At 39.7% G+C, this 20823-nt stretch overlaps 1 protein-coding gene across 1 annotated transcript; it reads right to left on the reverse strand.

The window, feature by feature from the left end:
* Positions 1 to 1980: 1980 nt before the first annotated feature.
* TNIP3 (TNFAIP3 interacting protein 3) lies at positions 1981 to 20055 on the reverse strand (the record flags this gene model as incomplete). The annotated part of the gene is made up of 7 exons (XM_080932146.1): positions 1981 to 1986; positions 4317 to 4430; positions 10624 to 10749; positions 12989 to 13087; positions 14198 to 14263; positions 16893 to 16970; positions 20011 to 20055. 7 exons carry the CDS (start codon positions 20053 to 20055, stop codon positions 1981 to 1983), a joined length of 534 nt encoding a protein of 177 aa, XP_080788272.1.
* Positions 20056 to 20823: the final 768 nt, after the last annotated feature.

The following is a 20823-nucleotide window of genomic DNA, read 5'->3' on the forward strand; positions in this document are numbered from 1 at the left end:
AGAGAAACACCAAAGAGCCACATTTTTTCCAGGTGCTTGTGGGTTTGTGAAGGAATCTGTATTTGTTAGACCACACTCTGACACAGCCTGTGTGCCTATGATACACTCTGAGAGGCACATGGGTTTCTTGACATTCTCTGTAATTTCTAAGTAGTATCTATTCACTGTGAGATGTTGGGCATAGTGAAAAATGTGGATAGTTCAGGACCATATACTGCATCACTAGAAAAAGATGTCATTTGGTACAATGGGAAATGTGGGGGATTTAAAACTGTTGATAAGAGACAAGGCCTTATGTATGGGTCACGATACCTATTTTAGTTGCTTGTCTTCCTAGTTTTTCTGTCTCCATCTGACAAGATTTTATCCATAAAAAAAGATATGATTTATCAGGAGATTTCAAGTCATTAGTTTCAACGTTGATCTTGACCTACCTATGAGTGACTCACTCAGGAGCCCAGGGATGGGAGCGCTGCCAGCAGTAATGCCTCCTGAGATTGCCCTGCTTCAGATATGTTGATCCTTATCTTGAAATTCCCAAGTGCAAGTTAGAAATCCAGCTAACTTTAAGCTATACAAAAGTTTCAGTTCATAGCTTTCTGTCTTGGTAAAACTACTTAGATATAAATACAGAAACTTCAGCTGCTTGCTAAATGAAATTGGAATTGGTCAGCTTGAAATTGAGTCTCTCTCATCCTCCCTCTCCCCTGCCCCTTCTGCCCTCTCCCCCTCCACTCTCCCTCCCTCTCCCTCCCTCTCCCCCTCCCCTCTCCCTCCCCCTTCACTCTCTCTCTTCTCCTCTCTCCTTCTCCCTCTCCCCCTCCCCTCTCCCTCTCTCTCTTCTCCTCTCTCCTTCTCCCTCTCCCCCTCCACTCTCCCTCCCTCTCTTCTCCTCTCTCCTTCTCCCTCTTTCCCTCCATTCTCCCTCCCTCTGTTCTCCCCTCTCCTTCTCCCTCTCCCCCCTCCCCTCTCCCTCCCTCTCCCTCCCCTCCCCCTTCCCCTCCCCCTCACTCCCTCCTTCTGAGAAGTATGACACGTGTTAATACAGGACACTCACTGCTCTGTGCACCTTCTGTACAGTCAGGCCTCCCCCATGCCTCTATGCAGCCCATCACAATCTCAACCAGACAGACACAAGACAATCATGAATCTTAGAGCCACAGTGCTTTGCTTTATGTCTCTTCACTATTTAAATCCCATCTTCATCTTGTTAAGTCACCAACCTATGATCCTTTCATACCTGACACACTTAGAGGAAGCTGGCTTTTGACTTACTAGTCATACCCATAACATATGATGTCCGTGTTATTCATTTCTATAAAACATGGACAAATATCCCTGTCAGTACATTTAACAAGGACCAATCATCTCCCGTTTCTTTTTATGAATTCTATTACTATTTTAAAACAATGAATGAGATATTAAAAAATGACTAGGCTGCCATGGCTTGAAAGAGAATTTCTAATAGGTTTAAGATATTAGATCTGAAGATGTTTCTTAGCTGATAAACACATTTTTCTATATTGTGCTTAGACAGTTGATTGCTTTATTGATAAAAGTAAAAAAAAGTTACAAATGTCATCTGAATAAAAGTCTCTCCCTATAACATCAAACAGATGAATACATGTTACAGAACTCTGTAAGAGGAACTATGCTGCCAAACCTCAGTACCAAGTTATCACCAACTAAATTTAATACAGTAAGAATGAAATATGGTAGGAAATAAAATAAGTTCTGCTCAAATAAAATAAATTAAAGTAGCTTCACAATGAAGGAATAAATAAAGGGGTAACTTGTTCACTAGAAACAATTAGAACTTTTTGCCTATTGTTATGTTACTTATTAGATTGAATAAATGATTTTTCACAAAATTACCTAATTATATTTTGATTCCTTTTAACTTAAATTTTTATTACATAAAATAATTTCTTATGAATGGTTCTGCCAAAATAACTCACATGTAAAATTTTGATTTTTATGTCAATCCTAGAAAAAGAGTCAAGAAAATAAAATTTAATTCACAATCTACTGTGAATTAGGAAGGCATTTCCTGAAAGGCTGAAGTTTTTGAAGCTAAATGGCCAGTCAAGTAGGTCCCAAGTTAAGATCTGACATAGCTTTTGAGTGGAATGTTCTCATTCTTTAAATTATAAATCACATCATTTAAGGTGTGTGTGTGTGTGTGTGTGTGTGTGTAAGAAAAAGGTCATGAGAGGACAGGAATAAATCTTAAGGGAGAAGTAGTGGAGGTTAAATATCATATGAGATGAATACGTGGGACATAAAATGAGTGAAGCATCTGAGAAGAGGTGAGCACCTGAGAGGAGGGAAGCATCTAAGAGGAGGAGAGCATCTGAGAGGAAGAGAGCATCTGAGAGGAGGGAAGCATCTAAGAGGAGGAGAGCATCTGAGAGGAAGAGAGCATCTGAGAGGAGGATTGCATCTGAGAGGAGGGGAGCATCTGAAAGGAGGAGAGCATCTGAGAGGAGGGGAGCATCTGAGAGGAGGGAAGCATTTGAGAGGAAGAGAGCATCTGAGAGGAGGATGGCATCTGAGAGGAGGGAAGCATCTGAGAGAAGGGAAGAATCTGAGAGGAGGAGAGCATCTGAAAGGAGGAGAGCATCTGAGAGGAAGAAGAACACCAGGAACAGTGTAGTGAGACAGACAAAAGAGTGGCAGACATGGATATATTTACAGAAACAACACAATGAAACCCTTCATATTGTACGTTAGCCTCAAAACTAATAGAAAGAGAATGTTGGTTATATTTTCCTTAGGTAACATCAGTATTTAGTTAGTATAGTAATTTCCTGAGTCTACTTTTAATATATCCTATTACACTTAACTTGCTTATATTTAATATACTCTACCTCAGGAAACTGGCTTTCTTGAAAGTGCACCAGTTCCATTAAATCTGGAAATACACGGGACAAAACCTGGGATTTGACCAGGTATGTGCATGGCATGTGGAAAGATGTATGCCTTGGAAGGTAGGAACATTCCAGCACAGCCCTTCAAAGAAAACGGCTTCAGAACAATTTGCCTGTATTTGAGTAGTAGGTAGTTAAACTCTCATTCTACCAAGATAAATATTATAAGAAAAAGATCAGAAGGACTCTTATTTCATAAATAGTCTCTGGGACCCAGTGTTGGGTAACTCTTTAATATACTTAAGTTAAAAGGAATTTCTAGTGGTTTCTATGTCCTTATGAGAATGTATGGGGATGATTTCATCTGCAGTAATAACCTCTTAAAAACCAAGTGTCAATCACCAGAATTCAAAAGAGCTGAAGTTTTAAAAAATAAGAAAATAAAAATAGAACATACATATGTTTGGTGAGAGTTCTTTTACTAAGCTGTAACTGAGAATTCAGTCTGTCCAACCAGGATTGAGATGGTGTTTTTTCCTGTAAAATATTTAAATTATTTACAGAAAAGGTATTGTTTGGGCTTTTCCAAACTAAAGTATTCTTAACCTCCGTTCATGAATTCCATCATGGTAGAATACAGAGATACCTATGATTATAACTTTATCTTTGGTTGTTTGGAGAGCCAGCCAAAACTCTTTTCTTTTGGGCACACATGAGCAGCTCAGAAGTAGTAGCAGAGCATGGATCATTTTTAAAGCATGTCTATACCCGTTTTAAACTTTGTTATTATTATTTTGTTCTATCTTCCATTGTATACCACTGGCCAATGAAGTTTAGTGCTGACACTATTTCAAGTTCTAAAATGGAGCCAACTAGCCAAAGCTCCTAAGTGACGTCACTGAATTCCACACACTGCAAGTATTCCCTGTGGCACTTGGTGGTGTGGTCATTATGGTTGTGCAGTTATAAAAACAAACAGTGGTTGGGATGTAAACTAAGGATGTTAGCAATAGAGTCATTACTATACAGAGGAGACATCTTTGACTACCTCTTTGCTATTACAAACCAGGGTATACCTGCCACTATCTGCATTAAACCTGAACTAAACCATGTACCCAGAAACTTGTCCTTGCTGGTAAAGATCAGACTTTACCACTTAATTTTGCAGACCGCCTGTTTCCTATGATGTAGTAGCCGAGTGCACTCAGTAAGCTTTAGAAGGACGGGGTAGTGGAGGAAGGAGCTGATGTCCAAAAGCCAACTTGTTTGCTGTGTACTAACAGATCGGAGAGACTGAGCCACCCTGATTGTCAGGTAGTCCATCAGTGAGAAGAATTCTTTAAAAAACAACACTTACTGGAACCTGCAAGACAACTCAGTCAGAGGTAAAGGTATCAGGCTGAGCCCAGTGCTTGCCCCATGATCACAGGACTTGTGGCCTTTTACCTGCTGTTTGTGATATTCCACTGTTCTTATCTCTGACTGGCTGCACCTGCCTTTACACTTCCCTGAGTCCTCAGAAGGTGAAGAACTCCTGATTCTCAAGGCATCCTGAAGAACCTGTATTAAAAATGAAGCTCACTGTTAATAAGAGGTTCACAGCAATCTTAGCAATTCTTTCATAATTGTTAAAACCTCCTCCGGTACAAGAGGGGACATTTTTATGCTCTGCATGTGGCTGACTAGCTTTTATCTCTCTCGTTTTCTGCATGTATGCTTATTTTCCAAGTCTCTGTTCACCGTGATGATCTGTATAGTACTCAACCTCTATTATTTTGAAGGGGATCACTCATGTGATCCTAGCTAAGAGAAGAGAAGGGAAGGGAAGAGAAGGGAAGGGAGGGGATGGGAGGGGAGGGGATGGGAGGGGAGGGGATGGGAGGGGAGGGAAGGGGAGGGGAGGGGAGGGGAAAGGAAGGGAAGGGAAGGGAAGGGAAGGGAAGAGAAGAGAAGAGAAGAGAAGCGAAGAGAAGAGAAGAGAAGGGAGGGGAAGGGAAGGGAAAGAGAAGGGAAGGGAGGGAAGGGCAGAACAAGGAAGGCAAGACAAGACAAGGCAAGACAAAAAAAAGAAAGAAAAGCAAAGGAAAGGAAAGAGGAAGAGCCTTCTGCAGAGCCTCTGATTTCCTCCAGTGTTTGCAAACTGTGCTCTTCATATTTTGATGGCACCTGGAAGAGCAGACTCCCTGGGCAGTCTATCCAGAGGTTCTCAATCAGGAGGTCTAATGGGGGATCCAAGAACACTGCTGTATAGCCACGCCAGGTCTCCAAAGAAATCCATACCAAGTGCCGATTTGTACAATCATGGCCTCAAGGCCTGCTGTATCTCTTCTGCTCTATCCCTTTCTATCTCTCCATCCCCTGAGTGAGCCAGCCATATTTATGTTTTGTGCAAACATTTACTCATGCCAGTATGGGATAATATGTGATATAACTTTATGATTCTGCCCAGGGATGAGGAGGCAAAAAGAAACTTCTATTTGCTAGTGAATTCTCATCCTTTCTCACTGGCCCATAGGGTTTTTACTCATACTTAGATTATATAAGGGTGGTACCACTTGTTTGGAGAGTTAGGATTCATGATGAGTTTAATAATAAAATATAATTTTCAACAATGTGACAAATGCTCTCATCCATGAGTATCCTTGGCACTATAATTGATGACAGCTTAATAATTGGTCAAGTGAGTCCTCTGGACACAGAAAAGGTTCATCTCAGAAGTCTATGAATTCACTTCTTTGGGGAACAACTTACAAAGCTTAGCAGGGCAAACAGGTGATCTTAGTGACAGTGTACTGTCCACACTGCTACCCAGGACTGTCATAGAGGCAGAAAGGAAAGCCAGCCTATTGTCTTGAACAGATATTGCCACACTGGGAATTTCCTACCAGTGGGTTTTAGAATTCACACATATGTCCTAGTTCAGTGGAAATACTAATTTTCAGAACATTGCAGGAAAAACTGAAGGGACCAGTATAGGTGGAGAACCCCTAAGACCATACTCTCAGCACAAAGGAGGAGACAAAGGCAGGAAAATCGAGATAAAGACAAGAGATACAGAAGGAGGGAGAAGGGGGAGGGGACAAAGAAGAGGGTTGGGATGGTGGGGACAAAGGACAGCCTCTGGACAGAGAGGACACAGATGTGGCCCATAGGGGATGTGAAAAAGTATACAGTAGAGGACTGCTTCTTCTGGCCTCAGTGGGAGATTTCCTTTATCATTTTGATGGGGGGGGGGAGGCCTGGTGGTGGGGGAGCATCCTCTTGGAGACAGGAAGGAGAAGGAATGGGATGAGGAACTGTGGAAGGGGGACCAGGAGAGGGGGGCAGTGGCTGGACAGCAAGTTAATTTTAAAAAGAAAGGTTAAAAAAAAGGAAATGTATAAAGGTAAAAGAGACAACCTGTGTTAGGACGAGCTGTTTAATTTTAATTGGGCATGTTAATTAGATGAGCCAAAGAGGCCATTTGATTGCTAGACTTCAGTACTTTGATATGTGGACCTCAGGAGGAGGAAGTGGCCAAATAAGGGAGTAGACTTTGGCGCTGTCTTTAATGTAATCTAATGGTTTTCAGCAAAGCAAAGAAAATGGGTGAGTGGGGGTGGGGAGAATCAGAGCAGTATTTGTCATATTTGAGATAGCTAGAGTTCTTTTAGAAAAAGAAATTATTCTTGGTGTTGTTTTTGTCTTTATTTTTATTTCCTCTAGGGGAAAATTAAAGAACAAAGTTGTTAAATAAATTGGGTTTTTGAATGAATATACTTATTTATTTATGATGGTAATTTGGGAATCCTTAAGTGTGTGAAAGCATTCAGGTCCTGTGTAACATGTATGGGCTGCAAACTTCTAGGCAATAACAATATGGTTGAATATTTATGGCTGCCCGAGCAGTAGTAGAAGGAGTCCTGGGAGGGTGACATAAATGATTGACAGCAATAAAACACGCCAGTGCAATGGCCACAACCTGTGACAAGACTCCTGGACATAATCTTACTTTAATTGCCTGGTTACCTGCGAGTTCTATTCTGAAAATTTTAAAAAATGAGTCATGAATCAAATGAGTTGAATCAACATTTGTTTCATCTTGGTACTTTCCAACTTCCTTGAACCTAGATTAGTTATTTTCACTGTCAATTCTGATCCAATAAACCGTCCATCCATTCCCACAATGATGAGGTAGCAGACAAGTCAACTTTGCCCTGGATGGGACTGGCTGATTAGACTCAATTCTCATTCTTGCTAAATAATCATTTCTGTAAAAACTTGATATTGGCAAAGTCCTTGAATATTTTCTTCAAAGCAGATGAACCGAATTAAGTACAAGCATAGAGTAGTAAAGGCCATATTAATTATTTCTGTTACTGTCTGTTCCTGATGTTATTTTTAACCCTTGTGTCTCTACTGAGCGACAAGGTTAGCAGGCAGCTAAAGGTTGCTCCCAAATTTATGTTCTGAGGTATACTCAAAACATCTCCATATTTATTGCAGCAGATTTAAAAAAAAATAGTAATCATAATAAAAATTCAAGCATCTGAACACTCAAGAGTTTTGAAGTTTAGTTCTTAGAACTCACATCAGGTCATTTCCCATCACCTGCAACTTCAGCTCCAGGAAATATAGTGCAAGGGGAGTTCACACACATAGTACACACAAAAGACACACAGGCACACACATACAAATAAAAATAAACAAATAAATTTATGCCTACTACTACTAATAATATTAATTATGTGCAACTCATTATCACTTTATATGTAAGCTTTTAAGAGACAGTTTCAGTTGAGCAGAGTGTGTTGAAATCTTTTGGGGTTTTAAATATTTGGGGGTTTTCAAAATTCTATGTTCCTCATCATAAATCATGAATCATGAAGCAATAAAATATGGGTTTTGTTAATGCGATGCCTTTTCATTGATGATGTTCAGATAAAAAATTGGTTATTACATATGTTGTGGACTTTCTAATTAAACTGGTTAATTAAATTACTCACTTATCCTTTCAGTACTCAATGAACATTTAAGAATTTTTTTGTGATGAAGGCCTTGTTCTAGACACTCCAGAAACTTCAGTAGCTAAAGCAGAAAAAGTTACGGCAGCATGCTGACCTGCTCTGATCAAGAATTTCCTTCATGAAGATACATAGTAAAACTGTGTTTTACAGCTGCTTTGTTAAATGAATAAACACTAACATATAATACGTTTTTATCCTTAGATTTCATTTTTCTTCTATTTAAAGAGAAACAAGGCATATTTATAAGCCCTTACGTGCAGTGTGGCTACACACTCTGTTTGTGTACCACACTGTGGTAACCAGGGCTTCTACCATGCCCAAGCCCTACCTCAAGGAGCTCATAATCAACAGCAGATCAGTAGATAAGGGTTGATAAATGTTAGACAACATTATGTACTTGGTGACATTCAGAACTGCCAGAAAAAAATTAAAATAGAATGTATTTGGAGCGAGGCCATATAATTTTAGTTAAGGTGAGAAGAAAAATATGTTGAAAATATATTTTTGTAAAGACATGAATTGTGTCAGGATTTTTTTTTTCATGAGATTTTGTGTTTCTATGTATCAAACTGTAAAGTTACATTTTATTTTGAGACACACCTGCTTGGCCTAGAGCTTGCTGTAGAGACCAGGATGGCCTGACTTTGTAATGCATCCTCCTGCCTCTGCTACCCATGCTGAGATGAGAGTTGTGAAAGGCCGCTGCCTATTTCTCTAAATTTAAATAGGTTCTGATAACCATAATCACTAATGTGCACATGGAAATGAACCCAAATACAAAACTCTTGGCTGCTTATATGTTTTTGTTGTTTGGGGTTTGTTTTGGTTTGATTTTGTCGATTGTTTTGCTTTCAGATGGCATAAATGACCCAGAACTCAAATGTGATCATAGTTATCCTATGTCCTCTCATTCCTGTGGAGTAACTTTTTTCATTAGAGGATAAAAAGGAAAAGGTATGTATTTTCCTGAACATTTTCTATCTCTCTGATGGTGTATGACGTCTTCCTTTACTTTCCTGTTTTCTCCTGAAGAATGACTTGTGCTGCACATCCAGTTAGTAAGCACGCTGTCAAAGGCACCAGCACACATGTCACGAGGGTCTTTAAACAGGGTCCCTGAACATGAGCTGGCATGCAGTCCAAAGTCTAGGACTAGACACATTTGAAAGGTCAGCCTGCTACTTTCTTTGGCTGCACATCATTTCTGTTACTTTGGTCATAAAATACCTAACTGAGAGATGGAATCTCAACTCACCTACATTCTTCAGTATGTGTTTTCTCTGGGCTTAGCTCTTGGAAAAACAACAGTACAGGATTTATGTTTTTGTGCTAAATTAGTTTTTTTCATTCTCCAGAATATTACATTAGTTCATGAAACAAAACACATACACATATTCATACACCCATATACACAAATATATACACACATACACAGATGTACATATACATGCATATATGCACTCACTTATATACATACACACATATGTAGATTTATGTTAAGGTTATACATGATTGGACAGGGGAAAGGTTGAGGAGCAGAAGTAGAGGCAGGAGGCTGAGAGGGATTCTGGAAAAGTCAAGATGGAGCTGGATAAGGAGGATCTAGATCCTGGTGGTATGATAGGTAGATATGAATAATTTAAAGGATTCTATAGGTCCTTTCATCTCATATAGAAGAGCAGTTTGTATCTCTGTCCATTGGATGTAATCTTATTGTGTAGAGGATTTGTGGATTGAGGATTTCATATATAAACCTGCTTGAAAAGCTACCTGGCTTTGGAGTCATGTTTGTGCCGGGCAGTGGAGGAAAGAAACATGCTGGAGTGGTTGTATAAACCTAGGACGGGGGGGGGGTGCGGGGGTAAACCACACCTGAGTTCTTAGAGGTGGCTGTAGTGCCAAGTGGTGTGGGGACTGTGTGTTGGGCTCCCCACTAGATCAGTGTCTGCAGAGTGAGACCATGGGGACTGATAAAAGATTAAGCCATCCGTTAAATATTTACCAAAACGCACACCCACACGTATATACACCTACATACATGTATACATTACACAAACACACATATACATCTACACATATATATACATATATACTGAATGTATACATATATAATGCACACATGTATTCACACATATATGCCCACATATATACATATGCACACATACACAAACATATGCCCACATTCACACACTCAATGTTATCCTCTAATAGCAATACAGTTTCTCCTCTGAGCTTAGCACTGAGCCCCTTGTGGCCCCCCAAAGCCCTACCTCTTTCTGTGGCTGGTTCCTATTCACAGTGGATTCAGGCTTGCTCCTCAGAAGGCAGCTGTCTCAGCCTTGACACGGGCCCTGAGCACGCTCCCGTACATCACACATGCATCATTCCCAGCTCTGGAGAGATCACTTTAAAGAACAGCTTGCTTCCTCAGGAAGCTCTTGTGGTTGGCCAAGATTTGTGTTATTGTTCACAAACACCTGGAGCAGTTTTGTGGTGCTTTAAAAAAACATTCTTACTGATGACTATTATTTCTCTTTATTTCTACTTTTCATGGCCCTTTGCAGGAACCAAAAATCCCTAAAGCATCCTAGCCAAATATGGCTACAAGCTGTGGCTACATGCTCGGTGTAAAGATCGTCCTCAGCAGAGGCAAAGAAGAACCTCACTTGGCCCAGCCTCTGCTGTAATTCAGAAGGACTCCTGCTGAGGCCTTCATTTTGACCCTCCTCCTTCACCTCATCTGGTACCTTATTGAGGCGTTTAATTTCACACGCATAATGCTCTTTCTTCCTATTGGCCAGAGCGTTGTTTTCCTTCAACAGCGTATTTTCCTTCTTCAGTGCTTGTAATTCTTTCTTTAAGATGTCCTTTTCCTTTTGAAGAAAAGAGCAAGGAAACACGATCCAAGTCAGAACTTAGCAAAGGGAACAATAGGACAGAAGTCCTAAGAGACTGGATGCTTCTAGCTTAGTTCCCCAAAGGTAAGTAAACCAGACCTGCAAGGTTTTCCCTACCATTCCCTTTGAGCAATAGTCTCTGAATAGGGAACAGGTTACTGAATGTATCAAAGCTTAATGCTATTGTGGTGATCATAGGAGTAAAACTTAAAGACCTTAATCCTCATATGCAATAGTCAAATAAGTGGGTGTGGTGTGTAATCTACTTCCTGTTCCCAAGGAACTGGTTTAAAACATTTAAAAGGCCTAAAACATTCAGGGGAAAAAAAATCACTGCAATAAAGGTGATACTAAATAGCTCAAGGCCAGTTCTGCACCATTCTGTACCAGAGACAAATACAATAATTTTTAGAGAAATAAGGAATTCCACTTCAGATAAATATTGAGAGTATAACATTGTCATAACTACAGTTAAAAGGCAACAATTCAGCTTCTGACCACCAGTGCCTCAGACAATCTCCAAGTTCACTGTTTTACATGACTGGGGACCCTGACTCATGTCTCCTCTGAGCCCTTCATCCCATACAATAGAGAGCAACGTTTTTGTGGAGTAAATTGGATCCTTAATGAGAAAAATAAATATTGCAGAATATAGATAACTCGAGATGAGAAATAGCTAACATAGTGGTTAAAACATCATTCCAGTCACTTTCCAGTCTGGTTATTACATTTAAGAAATCAATCTCAAGCAACTTATTTTCTTTAAAAGGGAAAACATCTCATTGCCATGTCAAGGGGTTGGGCCTATGCACCTTGAGTTGAGTTAAGCGTTTTCTATTGGACAGAGGTTAAGAGAATGCTATTGTATTACATCTAAAAATGGTTTCCAAGTACATAAGGAAAAAAATTATTAAAATTCTTGACTAGGGTGCAGCTAGAGAAGGAAGTGTGTGCTACATGAAAGGAAGGGAGTTGTTCCTGGTTCACACTGACAGTATCTGGAGCAAGGTGGGCAAACCTGGGCTATGGTATGGTGAGTATGGGTCCTGGCAGGAGTGAAGATACTCAGACAGACATACAACACCCCCTTCAATTGTCAGACTACTGAGATAAGGTTCCCAAGGACTTGGGATTGCCGCCTATAAACCTCATGCTGGGTATGAACCCTGGTGACCACCAAAGAGATATCACACACTTTTGTCAGATTCACAGGGCAGCCTGAAACAGGGCAATGACTGATCAGTGAGTATCTGGCAAAGCCACAACTTAAGCAGGACTGCTCAGTGGTGCACATCTCTGGACCTCTGTTTAAAACTGATCGTCACGTCAGAACGTGAACTTGAAGGTTGCTGACCCTCTTCTTTCTTGTTCTTCCCAGTGCGGGTACACACACTGACTAAATTTCCTTTCTCGGGTTCTCACAATGAATTGTCCCTTTAATTGCCCTATTGAGAATCGTGTCTGAGACCCACCTGTCCAGGACACTAGGACACAGACTTCACTTTAGAAGTCCTAATGATATTGTTGGCCTTTCTGCACAGAAGTGTGTGGTTGTGACAAGCTTTCCTTGTGAATACCTAAACCTGTTTTTATTCTTACTATAGGGACATTGGAATCTAACATTCTCCTTTCATGTACTTTGTCATAAAGTCCAAGGACAGAAGGCAAAGCTTGCTTCCAGAGCAGTCCCTCTTACTGCTGCCAGAAGCCTGGGTCCTCTTGTTCTTAATGCTGACCTGTTCAAGGCTTGACTCGGGATTGTGAATGAGACAGTAGGTGTGAAGTGTCTTTGTTTTTGTTTTTCTCCTTTTTTGTTTTTTTGTTGTGTTTTTGTTTTTTCTTTGTTTGTTTACGTATTCTGCTTACCCTGGTGTGGTGACTATAACCCCAGCACTTGGGACCCTTAGGCAGGAGGATGGATAGCAAGTTCAAGGCCAGCCTGCGGTGAGTAAACAGTTCTGGGCAAGAGAGTTAAGACTGCTATATTTGGTAATACTTTGTCTTTAGAAAAAAAGGGGGGAGGGGCTGCAAAGCCCTGCAAGGTTCTCATCCAATCAGCCACCTTCTCATTTCCTGAGAGGGAGGCACATCCTCCCTCTTCTCCTCCCTCCCTCCCAACTCCCCCTACCTCCCCTCTGGGTCACTGTGCCTTTCGTGGGGCTCCTTAGGGAGCCGGGTTTTCTAACCCGACCTTGCTCAACTAGATGCCACCCACCTCGAGCTGCCTGGCGCCCTCTGTCACACTTGGCTTCTGTTTCTTCTCTAGGGTGTGAGCATTTTCTTTGGCTGCCAGTTTCATTTTCAGCTCCAGGACCTTAGGGGATCATCAGAGACAATTGCAGACAATCACACCAGGTGTCTAGCCCAGTGCACTTGGGGTCAAGAACCTCACCCCTCCAAGCCCCAACCCCTGCTATTCAGAAGAACCCCAAAGGAAGAGCTCTTCCCCCCAGTGAGTCAGCATGTTTGTTTGCATTCAAGGGGACTTGCTCTTCAGAGAAAGCACACCATTTAGTCCCAAATGAAGGTCCTGCTCACCTCTCCTTTCTCCAAACCACCCCTACTTCCTATCTGGAGGAGCTAGAGCACGGAAGGCAGGGCTCTGAGCTCTCCAGAAGTGGCTGGCCTCTAGGAGGTAAGGGGCAAGAAAAGGCCACAGGTAGCCAGGAAGCAGGTAGAACCATCCAGGCCTGGTACCTGCTGCTTAGACGTGGTTCTTCCTCCAATTTGAGAACTTGTACTTGTTCTGACCTCTGGGCTCACTGGCCACTCTGGGAAGTTCTCTCTGGGAACGGGAATGCTTGTTAGAATTTGGAACCACAGACTGGTCCAGTATGGATAGAGCCAGGTGGCCAGATAACTGTAGTGGGATGCCATCTTCCTGTTTCTAAATTTAACCTCTTCTGAGTATCAAATGGGGAAGAAAAGGCCAGGGCTGTTGTATTACTGCGGTCAGTTTTTCTTTGTTCTGGATTATTTAGGGGAATTTACTTTCTCCTGTCTTTTTGAAAATGAAGAGCTTTCAAATGATAAGGACTTTAACTTATTTTTTAAAATTTCCCAAAAAAGTTTCATTCTGGTTAAAAAGCTTCTCCAATGGCATATGCTTTAGAGAAAGCGGAAGACGGCATTTCCCTTCCACTCTGGCTCTTACTGCTGTTTCTCTGTCTGGAAGGTAGCTGATTTCCTCATGGACTTCTTACTGACCAGAGCTCAGCTTTAACTTAGAAGTTACAACTCAGAGCTGGGAGCACCCAGGAGAACTCTGGCACAGAACCTATGCTACATTTCCAGCAACTGACTGGCACTGTATCCTCAGGACAAAGAGGCCAGTCATGATGGTAGAACTCTGTCCCTCGTTTGCCAGTAGTTAGGAATCCACAAAATTCTCCTCTGGCCCTACCAAAATTAAAGAATTTCCTACCTTTCTTTCATACAGCTCTTTCATATTTCTGAATTGCTGGTCCCATTGTTGATTGACATCCAGGAGCTGAAATTATTAAAAGTTGGTGATTCAACAAAAGACTTCAATCTGTTTGGAAGTTTAGAAAGCATGAGATCACTATTTGAACTTATTCAAAATTTTCAAAGCCACGGGAAAAGGCTGCTCGGCCAGGATGCTCTGGTTGGACTGGGATGGTTTGGAGGTCTGGTTAGAAAGAATGGATTTTTAGGACGTGGGTAAAGAGCAGCCTCTCAGCCAGAGTCTTGTGGGAACCTCTTGAGAGCTAAGCTAAATCAAGAACCAGGAACTCCAACATCTGCTGTAAGACTGTAAAAAGACAAATTTGCTTTTAGAGAGGTTTTAAGTGAGATTATTCAAAGAGCCATGCTGAAGGCCTGAGTGTGAATGGGTTTTCTCTTTCCCAGATGTAAACCTACAGTTATCTAGGAATCTCATTAGAAACTCTGTCTACGGTGGAAACAAAGGTGTGTCTTAGCTTCTCTCTTGCCAATGTTATGACCCACTGTTTATTTTTCCAGTGTACAGTAATAAAATACCCAAGGCACCTTAAGGGCCATCCTATAGCCTGTCTTGTCAAATCAAGTAATGGAAAGAATGTTTCTATGCAGATCTGTGAGTCATAACTTGAATCACCAAAATAGTCTACATAGCTACTGTTCGGAGAGTAAGTGAAGCTCTCCTATGAGGAGCCTACGCCCACATTCCTGAGTGTGCCTTATTCGTTTCCCGAAAACTACTCTTTTTATTATATAAGTTTATGTTCAACTTCTTTTGTCATAAACTCCAATTCAACTTCATCTTGAATGGCTAATCCTGAAATTCTTTTCTGTGGTGAAGTCAGGGATCAAGGCTTCCTCTAAGTGGTAGTTCCCACAAGGGAAGGGAAGGTGTCAAACTGTAGGTCACAGTGCTGGGCTGTGTCCCCCATTGAACCCCTGCTGGGAATTTAGATAAACACATTCTCATATCTCAATAACCGATTTATGAATTAAAAAAAAAATAGGTCTTAAGCCATGTCTTGACAAGTCAGCTGAGATGTTTATTAGACACTTTCTAATTTTCTTTTTCTTTTTTAATCTTTGTTTAATTCAGCCAGAATCTGGAAAAACTTTCTAAGTATTTATGTTCTGTAAGAATTATTATTAGATACCATTATTAAGCTCTCTTTCCATATGTTTCTTGTTTGTTGACTATGTTTACCAGAATGAATTCTTGTTACAGCTTTTCAAAGAATTTATTTTGAAGTACAAACCCCACACATTGCTGCCATTTGCTTTTAGTGGCAATAGAGTAGGATGCAAACATATTTTTGATTCCTCTTGGATGAAGGTAAAATAAAGTTGTTCTGTAAGTTTGGATTTGGGGGAGTAGTTGTTTTTGTTATAAGACAGTATTTAGAAATACATTAAAAATTCTTTGCTAACTAAAGAAAAAAACTTATTCTGTGTTTCATTTTCTTGTAAGAGAAGTTCTCAATTCTGTGTTGAAAAAAATTTTGTGCAGTTAGCAGCATGAGGTAGATATCAAGAAGGTAGTCACAATGTCCAAAAATAAAGAAACTAAATATTTAAAAATTCAAATATTCCACCTAAATAAAAAAAAACCCCCCCAAAACAGAAAAACCCAACCAATCCAGAGTGGTAATCATTAGATACATCTGTCCTTTGAAAGGTCTTACGGTTACTTGGTATACAGCTGTAGACAAGACTATGAAGACTGACCATTCTGCAGTAGGTTAGTGATTTTCTAGGAGGACACAGAGGAAAGAAGAAGGTTCTGAAGAAGAAAACAAGGAAGCTGAAATGAACAGAATGAGTCAGCAAAGGAACCACAGAACTCATGTGTGATGCATCTGCTTTGCTTTTCACCTCCTTTGTCAAGAAGAGTTCCAACACCCAGTAAATCAGAAACATGCCAACAGTACAACTTATAACATTTGTCAATTCCCAGCAGTGTTTTAGAAATCACATTCCTTCTAATGCATTGTATTCTATGTTCTTTTTTCTTTCTTTCTTTCCTTTCTTCTTTAGATTAACAATCAATTTTTATTTTATCTGTTTTGATATTTAGCCTATATGTATGGCTGTGACCACATACATGGCTGGTACCATCAGACATCAGAAGAAATCATATGAAAAAAAAAATGTCATATGATCGCTTGGAATTGAAGTTACAGATGATTAAGAACCATCATGCAGTTCTGGGAGCTGAACCTGAGTCCTCTACATCAGCAACAAGTATGTTAACTACTGAGCCCTTTTTCCAGCCCCTGACAGGTATTTATAAATCACATTCATTAAAGTGATCAATTCAGGAAGTCACTAAATCCAATGTTCATAAGCTTTTAAAAAACCAAATTTCTTCATGTGCCAGTTTACAAGTTCATTGGCAATAAACTTCCATGATGCATATGGTGAAAATATCAACAGTTGCAAAAGCTGGGTTATAACTACTACATTCATAACACTAACACTTTTTAGTTGTCATAGCACAAACATAATTTCTAAAAGTATTTCCTTTTAAAATAGTGTAGTCCAGGATTCTAGAGATAAATACTGTGATGCAGTGACAGAAATAAGACATTAAAGATACATTATTTTATTCTCAGTCTTAATACATGACAATGTGACTTTATCTAATATTTCTATGTTACCTCTTGTCTCTGTTTTTCCAAGTGCCTTATCTTTTGCTCAAGATAATTTGTCAAGTCCATTCTTCTTGGTGGAGCACACTTTAATAAAAATAAAAGGTTGAAATTAAGTAGTCAATAAAATAAAGAGAAGAGATTCTGATCTTCAAAAACCACATAGATTCAGCCTAATCCTGTGTTTTGTAAAAATATTTGCTATAAGGGTTGTCAATATGTATTTTTGTGGTACATGCTTAGCATGAACAAAGCCCTGTGTTTGATTCCAAAAATAGACAAAAATATCATCATAGCGACAAACGAATGGATCAGAATAATATACTATCTATCTACTGTTCATTTATTTTAATTAATTACTGAAACAATTCACTAATAAACTGCAAGTAAGCAAGACCAACACATAACAGCTAAAATGGATCAAATTGATTACAAAGTATGAACGAATTAACTGCTGGTATGACCATTATACACGTATGTTATAGAAGTGGGTAGAGATTATCTGACCCTATGTACTTTAGCCAGCCTTTTTAGGTGGGGCACTAGAACACAAGTTTAGACTAATCATAAGTTACTGGCATAATGAGAACTAAAAACTGAATGTCTTCATTTGCTTTCCACCCAGGGATTTAGAGAATCAATCATAGAAGGGGCTAAAGTTCTAGATACTGCCTGCCATCTAGGATGGACCACCTCCAGGACAGCTTACAGAAAAGAAGGCTTCCTTGCCGTAATTCAATAGTCTACATACATCCTATCCAAGTCAGTAAGTAATTCAGTGAACTGAGTGACCAGGGCAGTCGTGAATTCTGTGCTTAGGTTCAGGAGCAGTTGTTGTGAGCCACAACCCCTAAAGCCATTCATGAACAACCAAGCAACGTTGTTCAGACTTAGTAGTCTTCCCTAAAACTGGTTGGAGGAAATGACTGGTGATCAGCATGGAATTTTTATTGGCAATAATTAATAAAATGGTTTTCTAACTCATTCATGTCTCAGTGTTTCAGGGTTTGATAACATTTCATAGGGAATGAGTGCTGTTCTTTGTTCTTCAACTTATTCTCATCAGACCACATTCTAAGGACAGTCTTCTGCTGGTAATAAAAAAAAAAAACGGGGTGATTAACAATGGCTCATTACCTCAAGAGGCCTTTTGGCTAAGCCGGAAGTATGACATCAGAACCTAAATGGCAGCAATGCATGGCATTATTAATGGACTTTTTCTTTGGGGGGGGAATGAGTCTAAGAAACTGGGCCCATATTGGATTAGAACTGAGTAAGCTCAAAGTGTCCATGGTCCAAAATATTCTATAAGCTGATCCTACCCAGCATTCCCTGAGGTTTATTCTAAACTAGTGATTTTCCTCAATAGCATGATGACATCACAAGGAAGCCTGTGAAGGGCACCCTGAGCATTAGACCCGTCCTGAGGATTCACAATTACCCCTAACGATAAGTATCCAAACATCCAACATCATGCTTCGAAATGTGACCTTTAGGTCCTCAAAACTTTTCCTATTTGTGATACAAAAAGTGTGAGTAGCAGACATTTTTATGGTCTTGGATCTGGTGTCCTATGAACCATCCAACCTCCCAGCAATGATCTCTATGCAAAATAATAATAATAATAATAATAATAATAATAATAATAATAATAATAATAATAATAATAAGAAGAAGAAGAAGAAGAAGTTTTAAAATTAAAAAATTAAAACACATTTACTCTTGGCTTTTGTTTTATAAGTAAGGTTTCTATCTTAAATCTATAAGAAAGTCTACTTGTAACCATAGGATTCCTGATGTACAAGATTCTGAAGTAGTAGTTATAACTGGGCACATTGGGAAGGGAAGATAGAGCGCAGAAATAGAAAGAGTTTTTGAAAGAAATCTACCACCAGGCGTTTCCAGATAGACTACTCAACATTGTACCATGGTTTTTATAGAGAAAAGCTCAGGTCCATCTTAAAACTAAGCAGAGACAAACAAACACAGGGGTGTTCATATTTGGAGTAAGTTTTTGTGTGTGATTTTCTTTTCAGTTTTTCTTCAGCTATCAACATCATCTGATATCATACTAAATACAAAGATATTTAGTCACTGGGTTCTAGGAAGGGCCTACTTATGAAACAAGTAATCCTTCTAAACAATTCCTTATTCTCATTTTCTGTGACACGAAGTATGTGTTGAACATGTCTGGGTATGTCTTCCTTCACTAAAATATTCCAGTCAGCTTCTAGAACATTCAAGCTGTGACACAGCAAATTAAATATCTAAAGAGGTGAATTCCACTTAGTTTCACATTATGTCTTGGATAACTCTTTAAGAAGAATTTGAGTTAATCTAGCAAGTTGGCAAAGTGGGTAATTCACAGGCACTGAGACAAATAACTGAGTTTGATCTGTGGGACCCACATGTGGAAGGAAAGGCCTCACGCTGGCCTCCACAATCACTCTGTGGCATATGTGTATGCACACGTTCAACACAAATGAATAAAAAATAAAACTAAGAAAGCATAATGATGAATTTATTGAAATACTGAATGTTTTAGTAATAGCTGAACAAATTTTGCACCAGTGGGATATATTAATACTATAACTCTTGTACTGCTAAATATCTTCTTTAATCATGTGTTTACAGTACTTTTTTTCTTACAACTTTATTTTCAAAGAAAGGGAGACACATGTACAGATTTTTAAAAGCATTTTGGCATAAAACTATATGAATATATTTTTGTCAGTACTTGATTTTTTTTAAAGGTTTGATGGTATGCATTGAAATTTTACTAGTTACCATAAGCATAAAGTACATGTAAAACAAAACATAACGTGGAAATAGTCAAAGTTCTCTTGGTGTGTATAGATTAAACATAATGATTTACAGTACTTTTAAAAGACTTGACATTGAGCTAACCTCTTCTACAGAAGAACAAAATCGCATAGGGAAAGAAGTCTGTGCAGATGTGGTCCAGCTGTTTAGTAGAAGCAGACCAGCCCAGTGAGTTCAAAGGCAGCACAGGGTCACCAGTGACCTTTCATATGTCAAATAGGCTCGGCTACTGATGCTCTCTATTCCTCTACCATTGTGTTCTTCCATCTGGATATGGCCACCTCAACCTGACACATGTTCTTACCTCTGTGTGCTCCACACAAGTTCCAGCAGCACTCAGTCCAGCCATGTCCTGGGAAGACGAGGAAGCCGTTTTACTGAGAGCCTTGCCAAGCAGAAGGAAAAGGAAGAGAAGAAAATCTTTTGTGGTGCCTTTTACAATGAGAACAAGCAGGCTTTGGAAAGTCTATGTCTCTGTTGACTCATGGCAGAAAATAATAAGTTCTCATTAGACGCCAACAGAAGTGACTGTAGGTTAACCACACAGAATAAGGGTGCACAAGGAGAAATGTGATGTTGACTTTTATCGGCTTCCATGTAACTGGGATTCCCCAGGATGTCTCAAGTAGGCAGGCTGTGACTATGATGTAGGGCAGATTGGCCTTACTATGTGTATAAATTAGCCTTCTTCCTTTACAGCAGTTTCTCCCACTACAGGAGGAAGTTCCTACCCACAGAAGGCCTGGGGCCAACCTAGCCTTTTTGTCTGGCCTAACTGCCAGAAATGTATTGTATTTACTTAAGAAGTTAGGTCATTGTTGATTTTTTTTTTTGACAGCTTGATTTCTTGTTTCCTATGGGTATGATTTTCCAGCAATGTCTCCTAAACATGAGCTTAGCTGAATAGGCCACGGTGAATCATACGTGCCTGTAAGTGTTATGACCTCTCACAGAAGAAAGAAAAAAAATATGTGTTGCTTGCATACCAAGCATTATATATTGGATTAAGGCTTAAAGGACAATCTGGCTTTCAGACTGAACACTCATAGACTGAGTTCACTTTTTTTTTTTCTTTTTACCAAGGCATTTGTTTAAATCATTAAATCAGGTTTTTTTT

This window comes from Micromys minutus (assembly GCF_963924665.1).
Source record: "Micromys minutus genome assembly, chromosome: 18".
NCBI lineage: Eukaryota > Metazoa > Chordata > Mammalia > Rodentia > Muridae > Micromys > Micromys minutus.